This window comes from Rattus rattus, chromosome 1 (genome assembly GCF_011064425.1).
Source record: "Rattus rattus isolate New Zealand chromosome 1, Rrattus_CSIRO_v1, whole genome shotgun sequence".
In the NCBI taxonomy this organism is placed as follows: Eukaryota; Metazoa; Chordata; class Mammalia; order Rodentia; family Muridae; genus Rattus; species Rattus rattus.
Genome location: NC_046154.1, coordinates 20,772,899 through 20,785,788, shown reverse-complemented (window position 1 = coordinate 20,785,788; position 12,890 = coordinate 20,772,899). Strand labels below are relative to the sequence as shown.

Here is a 12,890-nt window from a genome sequence, read left to right as displayed (position 1 = left end):
TTGGTTGATTTTGTTTTTTTGTTTTTCTTTTTCTTTTTCTTTTTTTCGGAGCTGGGGACCGAACCCAGGGCCTTGCGCTTGCTAGGCAAGCGCTCTACCACTGAGCTAAATCCCCAACCCCTTGTTTGGTTTTGAGACAGGGTCTCAGTCTTTAATAACTACATAGCCCAGTCTGGTCTTGCACTCACTTGTCCGCTAGATTATAGTCATGGGCCACTTTGGCTGTCAGCAAGTGAATTTCTCATTGCTTTTCACTCTGACCTTTAGCTGAGATGCTAAGCGTTTTCTACAAGAGCCCTATTCTTAGATGTCCCTAAAATGGCCTTGAGGGTAGACATTGCAGTCGAAGTGGAGCACAACCTTTGGCACAGGCATCTGGGATTATCCAACTCTGATGTAATATCCAAGTGACCAGCAGGGGGTGCCCAAGAGTCACAGTCGTCTCCAGGAATTTTCAACGGGATTTCTATAAGGTGTTCGAGGGAGATTAAAAGGTCTCCCAATTTACTCATGGAGGCTAAATTGAGTTAGGTATGGTGGTGCACACCTGTGATGTCAGCACTTGGGGGAGAGAAGTGGAGGCGGGAAGATCGGAAGTTAATGGCCATCCTTGGCTACATAGGGAATTGGCAGACAGCCTGAGCTACATGAGACCCTGTCTCAAAAAGCAAGCAAGTGGGGTTGGGGATTTAGCTCAGTGGTAGAGTGCTGGCCTAGCAAGCACAAAGACCTGGGTTCGGTTCTCAGCTCCGGAAGAAAAAAAAAAAAAAAGAAAAAGCAAGCAAGTGCAAACCATGGCTGGAAGCAGCTTGAATACTACAGAAGGCTGGGTTGGAGAGCACAGCACTAAACACTTCAACCCTCTTGGCCTAGAGGCACTTGTATGGTTATAGCCACTTTGCAGAAGCATTCCATGGAATGGAAAAACAAATCACTGAATAACGCATCCAGTCAACGTCAAAAATACAGAGAACATTTGCATACATGCAAATCAGTGCTGTGCTGTGTATAGCAAGGGTAGGAGTGGGATAAATCTGCATAAGAAGATAACCAAAGACCAGAGGATGCTGGGGGGGGGGGAGAAAAGGGGTGGGGCTGGCCAGGGCTACAGGCAGCTACTGCTTCTAGAAGTTGAACTTGTTTCCAGTCCTTCAAAACGGAACCCCATATCAACCCTGAGTAGGGAGCAGGATGAGGCTCAGGGAGGCAGGGAGAGGAGAGGAAGTCCTCACTGGCCAGGAAGCCCTCCACCCACCTACCGCTTAGAGATGATAACAAGCCCAGGTAGCCTGACCCAGCAGCCTTCCCATAACAAACAGGATGCTTTAGTGCTTGTTGAGTTTGATTGGACCTACAGGACTAACGAGGGTACCAGGTTCTGTTGAACTGTGCTGAGGGGACCTCAGAACTTAGGCCCAGACCCAGCCTGCAGCAGGTTTCCTGTCTTTAGCTCTCTGAACTCTCTTCATGGATTCTCAGTGGTGAGACAAGGGAGGCCACATTGTACAAGGCTTCTGATTCACGAAGAACAACCTGGAACCAGCAATTGGGATTCCAGCCTCCCTGACAGGAACCTCATCACAGACTCCAAGGCCATCAACAGTGATGGTATTCCAGGACATGGCTTGATAGCCGTTCATTCTGTCTTTCTTACATGCTAACATCAGTACTGGACACAGCAATGCAGAAGCACCTCCCGAGGCCTCGGTGGCTCTCAGCAGGAAGTTGATATATGAAAATAAGCACCTAATGCACACCATCGTGAGTGTGGCTCGAAGGAAGCAAGAACTGTCTATGCTGAAGGTGCCACCACCTTCATGTCTTGGACACCTAATCCCCGAATTCATATGTTGGTGTTTGGAGGTCAGACCATTGGGAGGTCATTGGGAGTGGATGAGGTTGTGGGGCAGTGGTGGGGCACGCCTTTACTCCCAGCACTCAGGAGGCAGGGGCAGGCATGAATCTCCAAATTCTAGACCAGCCTACTTACAGAGCAAGTTCCAGGACAGTCAGGGCCACACAGAGAAACCTTGTCATGGCTCTTTCTCTCCACAGGGGGCTTGTCCTCAAACCCGTGGTCACAGGGACCTCCCCATAACATGGTGTAATGCAGCCAGAAGGCCTCACCTGTACTGCCATTTCAACGTTGGTTTCACTAGTCTCCTCAGCTGTAAGAAGCAGACCTCTGTTGGTTATAAATTACCTAGCTTGTGGCATTGTGTTACAGCAGCAGAAAACCATCAGGACAGCTAGCCAACAAGGCATTAGCATTGGAAGGGCTGCTAGAAATATCTGAGTGGCTCACAGAATGCACCTGTCTGAAAGTCACAGGGTGGCTCCAGGCTCAAGAGAAGCTGGAAGCTGGACTCCCAAACTCAACCTGGGGTTCTTGACTCCTATTACCTGCCCGCCTTCTTCTATCCTTCCTTCCTTCTATCCTTCCTTCCTCCTTCCTTCCATACTTCTTTCTGTCCTTCCCCCTTCCTTCTAACCCCTCCTCCTTCTTTTCTCTCTACCCCTCTCTCTCCCTCTCTCTCTCCAAATGTATCATGAGAAGCCCCAGTGTACAGAAATGTTTAAAGAAAACCACCAAGCCCCTTGGGAATCCACCAGCCTGCCAGTCCTCAGCCAGTCACCGGGCCCTCAGTGCCCACATACGTCAGATGCCATCCTTGGCTCCCCCGGCTTGAGGACAGGGTCTCCCTTCATATCCCTGGCTGTCTTTGAACTCACTCTGTACACCAGGCTGACTTCAATCTCATGGAGATCTGCCTGCCTCTGCCTTCTAGAGTGATGGGAATCAATGGTGGACGCCACCATACCCAGCTTCCACCTTTCCTTAATTGAAGTTGTGAGGGCTGGAGACGCTGCTCCGTGGGTCGAGTGCTTGCCCAATACGCATGAAGTCCCAGGTTCAGTCCCCAGTTTCTCATAAAACTGGACATGGTGATGCACACCTCTAATCCAAGCCTGTTAGAGGTGGGAGAACCAGGAGTTCAAGGCCATCCTTAGTTGTGTAGTGACCTGAAAGCTAGCTTGGGATATATGAGACCTTGTCTCAAAATAAATAGGTCAACAAACGGCCCAGGAGATGGCTCAGAAAGTAAAGGTACTTTCCTTGCAAACCCGATGACCTGTGTTTAATCCCTGGAGCCTACGTGATGGAAAGTGAAACTGATTCAAATGGTCCTCTCACCTCCACGTTTGTACTGTGGAATGCATGTGCCTATACACACACAAATGCACACAACACACAAGTGCACACACACACACATTACACATATGAAATAAATGAATATGTGTAAATTAACACTTTTTTAAAAAGATTTATTTATTTTATGTATATGAGTACACGGTCGCTGTCTTCAGACACACCAGAAGAGGGCATCAGATCCCATTACAGATGGTTGTGAGCCACCATGTGGTTGCTGGGAATTGAACTCAGGGCCTCTGGAAGAGCAGTCAGTGCTCTTAACCTCTGAGCCATCGATCCAGCCTCCATACTCAAGGTTTTAATAAAGGAAGGAAGGAGGGAAGAAAAAGAAAGAAAGGAAGAAAGAGATTGAGAAGAATAAAGAAAGAAAGAAAGAAAGAAAGAAAAAAAGAAAGAAGGAAGGAAGGAAAAAAAGAAAGAAAGAAAGAAAGAAAGAAAGAAAGAAAGAAAGAAAGAAAGAAAGAAAGGAAGGAAGAAAGAAAGGAAGAAAGAAAGAAAGTTAGTTCTAAGTTTCTGGTCTTGTCTTAGGTCACATTCCCAGCCATCCTAAGGTTCATGAAGTCCATGAGCTGCAGACTGGACAGTTATAAGGTTGGAATGAGAAAGAATGAGCTGACGCATAAGACTTAGCATAGGACCCAGGACGTGTGTGTGTGTGTGTGTGTGTCCGCGCGCGTGTGCATGCTCATGTTTCTGTGTGTGTGTGTGCCCGCACACTCATGTTTGTGTGGTGTATGCTTGTGTACATGTGTATGTGCACTCTCATGTGTGTATGAGTGTGCGTGTGTGTATGTGTGAGTGTGTGTGTAAACACATGGGTCTGTTATAACATTATGATTGTGTTTTCCTAGCTGAGGAAACACAAGTTCAAAAGGGCGATCATTTGGCCAGAGTCCCCTGCTCCAGTGCTGTGCTGCCAACAGAATCTCAAAGGAAAGTCCTAATTTGTCACACATGCTGGTTCCTGGGGTGAAGGTCCCCGTTGTGCTTGGCTTCAGACTACCCATGCTGAAGAACAGCCTACCACACCCTGCCTGGTGGTGCACGTCTGTTATCCTGGTACTCAGCATGCAGAGACCACATCTTGAGACCTTATCAAAAGGAGGGGAAAAAAAAAGCAAGCAAGCAAGCAAACAAAAGAAAACGGCCCACCGGATTCCAGAATGTTGAACAACTGGCTCCAGCTAGCTCCAGGCCATCACTGACAGCAGCTGGTGCGTTGGTGGAGGCTCGGATCTTAGCCTAGAGGTCTTGCAAACATTCGCCGCTACAGCAATCTGTCCGTGCTCACTAGCCACCTTCCTGCCCATTTCACAGACTAGGAGACTGAGGACGGACGCTCGACAACTCATCTGCCTTACAGGGTTTAGCACTACCCAGCTCTACCCTACCCTCCTCCTCCTTCTACATCAGGCCTCTCTCAGGGCAACATGTACACAAACCTATTGGTGACCATCTTCCCCTAGAGGGAATTTCCCAGACACCTCCCAGATTGGTGGCTCTGCCTCCAAAGCCCTGGAGCAGTTTGGCAGGAGGGAGCTGCTGTTGGCTGGGGTCCTGGCCAAGCCCCACCCGTCCTAGACCTCCTGAGTTGGAACCTGTCCTGGCCTGTACTTGCCATATGTGGGCTTGGGGAAGCACTGTTTTTGGCAGTAGGTACAAACGAGGAGCCTTTTCCTTGAGGTGCTGGGGGATGTAGGGGTGCATGACTCATGCACCCTGGTGGGTAGAAGGCTGCAGGCAGCATGGGGAGTGGGGAGAGCAGAATTCCTGGCCCAGGAGAGATTTATTGTGCTGCGGGCAGGCTGGCTTCATGCCAAGTAGGGATTCAGGGGTGGCACACTGCCAAGCAGTCATCGGAGGCTGGGCACAGATGCCCTTCAGGCCTAATGGGAGCACTGAAACTGTCGTGCCTCTAGCTGTCCCTGTCTGCTGTCACTGTCACACACATGTGGCTGCTGAGCTGAATTTCTTTGCACAGGATGTTTGCAACAGCCACAAAGTGGGTCACAAAGAGACATAAGGGACATCCCACCCCTCATCTCAGACCTCCACGGGACAGAAGAAACTACATGGGCATGTGAGGGGTTAATGTACGGGCTACCAGCTGATGGAGCAGGAGTCCTCTCAGGAGAAGGGCTGCACCCTGAATCCTGAGGGAACCCCAGAGGAGGGAGATAGCCTGGAATATTTGTGCTTAGGGGCAGAGTGTGGAGAAGGGGGAACCTCTTGGGTTTAGAAGGAAACGGAAGGGTGGGGTTATTGGTAGGACAGGGGAAGGGAGTCAAGTGAGAAAGGAGAGAGAGGGGCAAGAGTACCCAACCGAAAGGCCACAGTGTGCAAGTGGTCTGGTCTTGGAGCTAAGAAGCCAAGGCTGAACATGGTTCCGGTGAGGCACAGGGTAGAGACTGTAGCTATAGGCCGTGCAGGGTGGGATGTCTCATCCACCCTGGGCACTGTGGTTTCCCGGAGTACTGAGTACTGAAGTACTAAGCCAGGAGAGGCTGTAGGGCAGGGCTGATGACAGAGGCTAGGGCTCAGTGTGGAGTACAATTACAGCCCCAGGTCACTTTGCTCCCCTCCCAAAGCTGATTCATTCACAGGGTCACTTTCCTGAATGAAAAATCGACCCGCTCATCTTCCTCCTACACACCTCAGCCTCTAATCTCCTCTCTGAACCCAGAGGGTACTGTCTTAATTCTGGCCTGCTAGGCATGTGTTGGCAAGTCCCGTTCCCTCTCTGAACTGCCGATGACCTCATTTGGAAAACAAAATCCCTACCTCAGAGGGGTACTGTGGGGACTAAATAAGAGGGTGGATAGGCAGAGGCTGGCAAAAATGATCTCAGGTTCGATTATATACAGTAGGAGTACCATAAGGGTCAGCCTTTGGGATTGGGACGGGAAGAGCCGATGCTGCCCCTCCTGTGTTTCCAGGCAGGGAGTCAGCTCAACCCTCATGGGTCCAACCTGGGCTAGGATCTCAAAGCCACCCCTCTTCCATCAGCAAAGGAGGATTTTAGTCCTTCTTGTCCCCTTCTGACTGAAGGTCTCTGTGAGTCACCAGCTGACCTGAGGATCTCATAGAATGGGGGCACCATAGAGGTTCTTTGCTGATCTTCCTAGGACACGGCATGACTTTCTGGGAAGATGGAGAAACAGCACATTCCTCCCGAAATAATCCTACAGCTATTTCCAGTGCTACTGTGCCCAGGCCAGAAATGGCCAGTGATCTCCGTGCTTGGATACCATTTGGACAAACAGCCCAGAGGCCCAGCCCTCAGCTGGCTACCCGCCTGCCTGGCCTCCCAGTCCCCAGACCAGTGCTGTACCCAGTCCTGGCTCAGGCCTCAAAAGAGAGTGGCCACCGCTTGCCTTGATCACTGCGTTCTTCACACTGCTCTTCGTCCATAGGGAGCCTCTGGGTCCCTCATCTCTGTGCCCTGCTTTGGCTGACTCCCACCCAGAGGCAGAAGGTTCTTTGTTCTCAATAACTGAACACTGGGCTCCAGTGACTTGCCATACATGATCTGGTCATTAGGAAACATGGGTTAGACCCACATTGGAGAACATTCTGTGGTAACTAGTCTCTTCTACTCTAGACCCTCAGAGCCATCCGTGATGAAGGAAGGGGAAGAGGGTCTGGCATGATGTCTCTGCCGGTAAAGAGCTTTCAAGAGTGAGGGACTGGGGCTGGAGAGATGGCTCAGAGGTTAAGAGCACTGACTACTCTTCCAGAGGTCCTGAGTTCAATTCCCAGCAACCACATGGTGGCTCACAGCCATCTGTAAAGAGATCTGATGCCCTCTTCTGATGTATCTGAAGACAGCTACAGTGTACTTATATATAATAAATGAATAAATCTTTAAAAAAAAAAAAAGAGTGAGGGACTGAGGTCTGGGTCCCCAGGATCCCAGCACTGTGGAGGATCTCTGGGGTTTGCTGGCCATCTAACCATAACAAATTGATAAGCTTCCGGTTCAGAGGATGAAATGTAATGAAATGTAAAGTAGGAAATGTTAAAGGATGACACCAGACATCTACCCATCAACCTCCAGCTTCCAAGCATGCACACATGTACATGCACACACTCATGAACATGTATACACACATGCATAGACACATATGAACATGTACCCACAAATAACGTACATACGTACACAGACATGAACATGTACATACATACATGGGAATGTACACTAACACACATGCACATGCACACGCACATGCACAGAGAGAAGAGAGAGAGAGAGAGAGAGAGAGAGAGAGAGAGAGAGAGAGAGAGAGAGAGAGATTATTCTGGTCAAGATGAACATTTGAGGAGCAACTGGTAAAATCTGACTCTAGATAAATTAATAGGTTAACGTCTCCTGGGGAGACTTGAACATTACTCACCCTAGATAGGGTACCAATGACCAACCAAAAGAAGCAACTCCACCCAAGATTAGACTGATGAACCAATGAATTGATTGGCTTTTGTAGAAGCATTGGAGAGGGACGACGTACAGGAGCGTGGGTAACCTCCTAAAAGCTATGTCACCAAAAAAAATCTCACTCCAGCATTGGTGGCAACCCCCCACGGCTGTCTGCATGGTGTCCTCTGTTTAGTTAACCTTCTATTTTTGTGTACTCTAGTCTCACCTAAGTCCACGTGTTCCTGGGGCAGAATCACATGCAGCTGGGAGAAGCAAAGGGCTGGGTGGCTGAAGTCTTGGGTGAGGGTCCAATGGCTCTCCCTTGTTCCTTCCTTCTATGAGGAAACACCAACAGGCATGATCGTGAGGGTCTCTTGGATTGAGATGGTGGTGTCTGCTGTGCTCTGAGGAGGGTGGTCCACAGGAGAACTGTCTGTTTAATAGAGGCTCTAGGCCAATGGTCAATATCCTGGATCAGGAGCCTGGGGAGGCTAGAAAGTATCTGTGTCCTCTCAATGGGAAGAGATGTGCACTGAAGCCATCCAGCACGAAAGCTGCTGTGGTCTGCGGCTTGCTGAGCACAATAACGTAAGCGTGCGTGACTTAAGTGCCAAGTGTGGATTCAACGTTTAATTAGAGGATTTGAATGGAGAACATGTGGGAGCCAGAAAGATAGATCCATGAAGAAAGATGCTTGCTTTCCAAGCCAGACGACCCAAGATTAGTTTCTGGCACTCACATGGTGAAAGGAGAGAAATGACTCCTCTAAGCTATCTTCTAATCTCCACTAAGGCGTGTGCATACCCACAGGCAAGCACGCACAGAAAATAAAATGAGAGAGAGCACATGGCAGCTCACTGTCTTCTAAGCTTCAGTAATATTTTATATATATATTACTGTATATACAAAGTATACATTACATATACTATATGTAAACACATAAAGTTTATAGTATCTATGTAGTAATACACATATATAGAACATATGTAATATACATATATAAACATTGTATATATAGTGTATAAATAGTGTATATAGAGAGTAAGAGTATATATATATTAATACATATTATATACATATATATACACACATAAAGTATATATATTATACACGCACACATACACACACACATGCACACAAACACGTAAACACACGCATGTTTTACAAGAGAGATTGATTTGGCATTTGAACTCAAGTCTTGTACGAGTTCACGAAGCCCTGTACCACCGATCTGTGCCTTAGTCCTCCCTTTTTTTATTTTCTGTAGTGCTGGGGCTGAAATCCCAAGTTTTGAACATGTCCTATCATGTCTTGGACACTCTGATGGTCCTTCCTTCCCCCTCGTCTCTCATCCTTTTTTGTACTTTCTGGAGAAGTCCTGAGCCTGGAAGGAGAGAGGAAGGGAAGTGGGGGAAACCCATGAAGAGAAGCTCAGACAGCGTGAGGGGGCCAGAGCTGACCGGATGACTCTCTCTCTTCGCCAAGTTCAGGTAGTGGACAAACTGCCTCACCTCAGTCAGAAATTTTTTTTTCTTTTCTTTTTTTAGGAGCTGGGGACCGAACCCAGGGCCTTGCGCTTGCTAGGCAAGCGCTCTACCACTGAGCTAAATCCCCAACCCCCCTCAGTCAGAAATTTAATTGATCCACCCAGAACTGTATTTTCAATGTGAGGTAAAATGGGATGGAGAGAGACACTCTTCCTGGGAAATACCACGAGATCTCAGGGGAGGACGAGGACCATTTGCTCTGCATTCGTTCACTGGATGAGTCCTGGGGCCCCAGACTCAGTTGGGGTGGTGAGTTCCAGGAAGGAGTCCCGAGACCTGTTCCTGAGGAGGCTTCACACTCCCTCCCAACCCCAACAGAAGGTACTCTGCAGAGAACTGCTGACTGCTCTCAGTCCCCTAGAATGGGTTCCCCAAAGGACAGCCCTTGGAGGAGGCCCAACAGAAAGGATCAGCAATGTTATGTGTAGCCAGCCAGAGGTGTGTCTGGGCTAACACAATTCTTTCAATTCAACACAAGAAAGACAAAGAATACTGGAGAAAGAAAGAAAAAAGAAAAAAGGAAACCAGTTACATTAATCTGAGTTCAAAAATAGGGCCCATCTGTCCTGGAAGGTTGCTAGTAGTTTCTGCCCCCGAGACTGGGGCCTGGTCAGAATGACCCCAGAAGGCCCTTCACTGCCTTAGGATTCCATGATTCTATGACATGGCCAGCAGTCTGGAGCGGCAGATAGAGGGTGTCCCCAGTGGAGAGCCAGGGAGGTCTATGTCATCTACCTCCTAAGAGAAAGGGTAAGAGTGGAGCTGGCCTGATGGCTGGCAAATGGGGTCCCATAGACCAGGAAAGGGAAGGGGTTTGAGCTGGGGCAGCCCTCAGTCGTCTCTTGTTTTTCTAGAGTTGGGATGGAGGTAGGGTTGGGCCAGACAGGGAAGAGGCCAGGACATTCCGCCCATTTTAGACCCAAAAGACAAGGGCAGCTGAGGGGCCGTGGCAGGGAGAGGGATTTGCAGCTGTTTTCTGGGTGGGGCGAGCTCAAACACTGCTCTGTTGGTACTAAACAAATATCAGAATTCAAGCAGAGCCCACAGGAGTGGGGGAGAATCCCAGGAGAGGTGGTGGACTGACCAGTATCAGAGACCCAAGAGGGGCAAGGAGAAACTACAGAGATTTCATTAGCCACGGACAGGATGGGGCATAATGGAGGAGGAGGAGGAGGAGGAGGAAGGAGGGGGAGGAGGAGGGGAGGAGGGGAGAAGGGGAGGGGGGAGAAGGGGGAGGGGGGGAGGGAGGGGGGGGAGGAGGGGGGGGGGGAGGGGAGAGGGGGGGGAGGGGGAGGGAAGGGGAGGAGGGGAGGGGAGGAAGGAGGAGGGGGAGGAGAGGAAGAGGGAGGAGGATGGGAAGAGGAGGAAGAGGAAGAGGAGGGGGAGGAGGAGGAGGGGGAGGAAGAGGAAGAGGAGGAAGAGGGGGGGGAGGAGGGGGGGGGAGGGGAGGAGGAGGAGGGGAGGAGGAGGAGGAGGAGGAAGGAGGAGAGGAGGAAGAGGAGGAGGCGTTTTTTGCCTGGCTAGGTTTTAGTCCCTAGTAAAGCCTCTACTTCAGGACCTGAAAGAGTGGGGACTCTACTGCTCTCTATTCAAGTGGGGGAAAGGAAGAAATCCCACCCTGTCAGGGAAGATTAGAACCAAACAACTTGGCAGAAAGGTTTGAGACTCATGTAGCCCAGAATGGCTTTGAATTCACTATGCAGCTAAGGTGGCCCTTTTGAACTCTGTCTCTTTTGTGCTGGAAGTAGGGGTGTCTGTCACTGGGAGTGGAAGGCTACTTTCCTTAGGTTGCAGCAAGAATAGATGAGGTGACAAAGGACTGAGGGTAGGGGACACATCTACAGCTGATCTGGAGGGTGGTGGGGTGGGGAAGGGGCGATGAAGTATGCTAGCTACCACTGTGAGCTAGCTGTTGGGTGTCTCTATTTCACTCAACATGAGAAATTCTGCCATTTGGCCTTTGTGGGGTCCCTGCTTTGGAATTTGAGAAACGTAGGTGCAAAGAAGAGGCAGCCCTATGTTTTCTATAGGGCAACCCCCCTCCGTCTACACCTCTTCCTGATGCCCTCATGGGGTCTTGGTCACTTTGATGGCCCTATCTTTTTTTCTAAAGACTTATTTATTTATTTATTATATGTAAGTACACTGCAGCTGTCTCCAGACACACCAGAGGAGGGCATCAGATCTCTTTACAGATGGCTGTGAGCCACCATGTGGTTGCTGGGATTTGAACTCAGGACCTCTGGGAGAGCAGTCAGTGCCCTTAACCGGGAGCCATCTCTCCAGCCCTGATAGGCCTATCTTTCTCCTCATGCCTCACCCCTCTTTTGTACTTTCTGGAGAAGTCCTGAGCTTAGAAGAAGAGGAGGGCAAAGGGAAGTGGAGGAAAACCTGGGAGAGAAGATCAGAGAGGGAGGTGGCAAGGACCTGGAGCTGACCTGACTCTCTCTGGCAGGTAGCCAACCAAACGCTGTCACACCTCAGAAACTTGAACTGGCCAGAAAGATGTCTGGACGCCAGGTGAGCCGGTCCAACACTTACAGCCGCGTGAACCAACCCAACAACACATCCCTCCCTCCTCCAACTCCAGGCTGGGTCCAGTACCCCAGTATAAACAACAGCAAGGGCCCCCGTGCCCAACTTCCAAGTGACACTGAGTTAAGCGCCTCCAACAGCTACTTGGGCCCCTCTGAGCAGCCCCTCTACTCTGCCATCCCGGGACTTCCCTTGGGGAAAGTCTGCATGGGCCGCCCCTACAGCTCCAGGTGTGTAGAGACAAGTCACCTGATGAGAGGCTCCAAGGTAGCCAAAAAGCCCACTTGTCATCGAAGCAACCCTCACTGCCTGATCTGCACAGACCGTCCATCATGCCCATCCAGCCCTACTTTCCTGGATCAACTCATCAAAGGCATCAGTTACTTGGACAGATCCACCAATGTCTACCCCAAAGCGCTGAGCTTACCTCAGCTGGCGGCCACCTACCTGGAGCGAGCTGCTAACTCACTCTACCTGGATCAATCGGAACGCCCCCCACTCCGTAGCTATTCCACTCCCACCACTAGCACGGCCATCACCAATCACTCCCCAGCCAACAACTGCTTGGTCCCTTCCACTCGGGACACCAAAGTCCTGCAGTGTCTGGGTGGCTCCACTGGTTTGAATTACCAGCAACGGCCTAACAACCAGACTTTCAGTGTCGAGATGCCTCAGAGGCCTGTGATCAAACTGCCAGAGATCCCTCTGTTTGGCAATGGGTTTTTTTCTTTAGGTCGTCTGCCCAAGTTCTGGGAAGCAATCCGCTCTGGATGGAATGTTCCTGAACCCACCTCTAAGCCCGAGGGCTGGTGGTGATTTGGATGTCAGGCTTGTCCAGTGGGCACATGGCCACAGTGTGGAAAATAAATTATCATAAGACAAAACAGGGGGGGTCTTTTTCTGCCCCCCCCAAAGCGGAGTCTTAACTCAGTTGCTCGGGCTGGAACTCCCGACACAAGCAATCCTGTTGTTGTTGTTGTTGCTGTTGTTCTAGTTAGGGTCACTATTGCTGGGATGAAACACCGTGACCACAAGCAAGTTGGAGGGAAAGGGTTTGCTTGACTTAGACTTCCATAGCACTGCTCATCACTGAAGGAAGTCAGGACAGGAACTCGGGGCTAATTTGGAGACAGGCGCCGATACAGAGGCCATGGAGGGGTACCGTTTACTGGTTTGTTCC

The 12,890-nt window shown here is 50.0% G+C and overlaps 1 protein-coding gene across 1 annotated transcript; it reads left to right on the top strand.

Moving 5' to 3' along the window:
• The first annotated feature begins 9,858 nt into the window (after nt 1-9,858).
• On the top strand, nt 9,859-12,594 carry LOC116886617. Its single transcript, XM_032888127.1, has 2 exons — nt 9,859-9,925; nt 11,631-12,594. Exon 2 carries the CDS (start codon nt 11,681-11,683, stop codon nt 12,524-12,526), a length of 846 nt encoding a protein of 281 aa, XP_032744018.1. The 5' UTR covers nt 9,859-9,925; nt 11,631-11,680; the 3' UTR covers nt 12,527-12,594.
• Nucleotides 12,595-12,890: the final 296 nt, after the last annotated feature.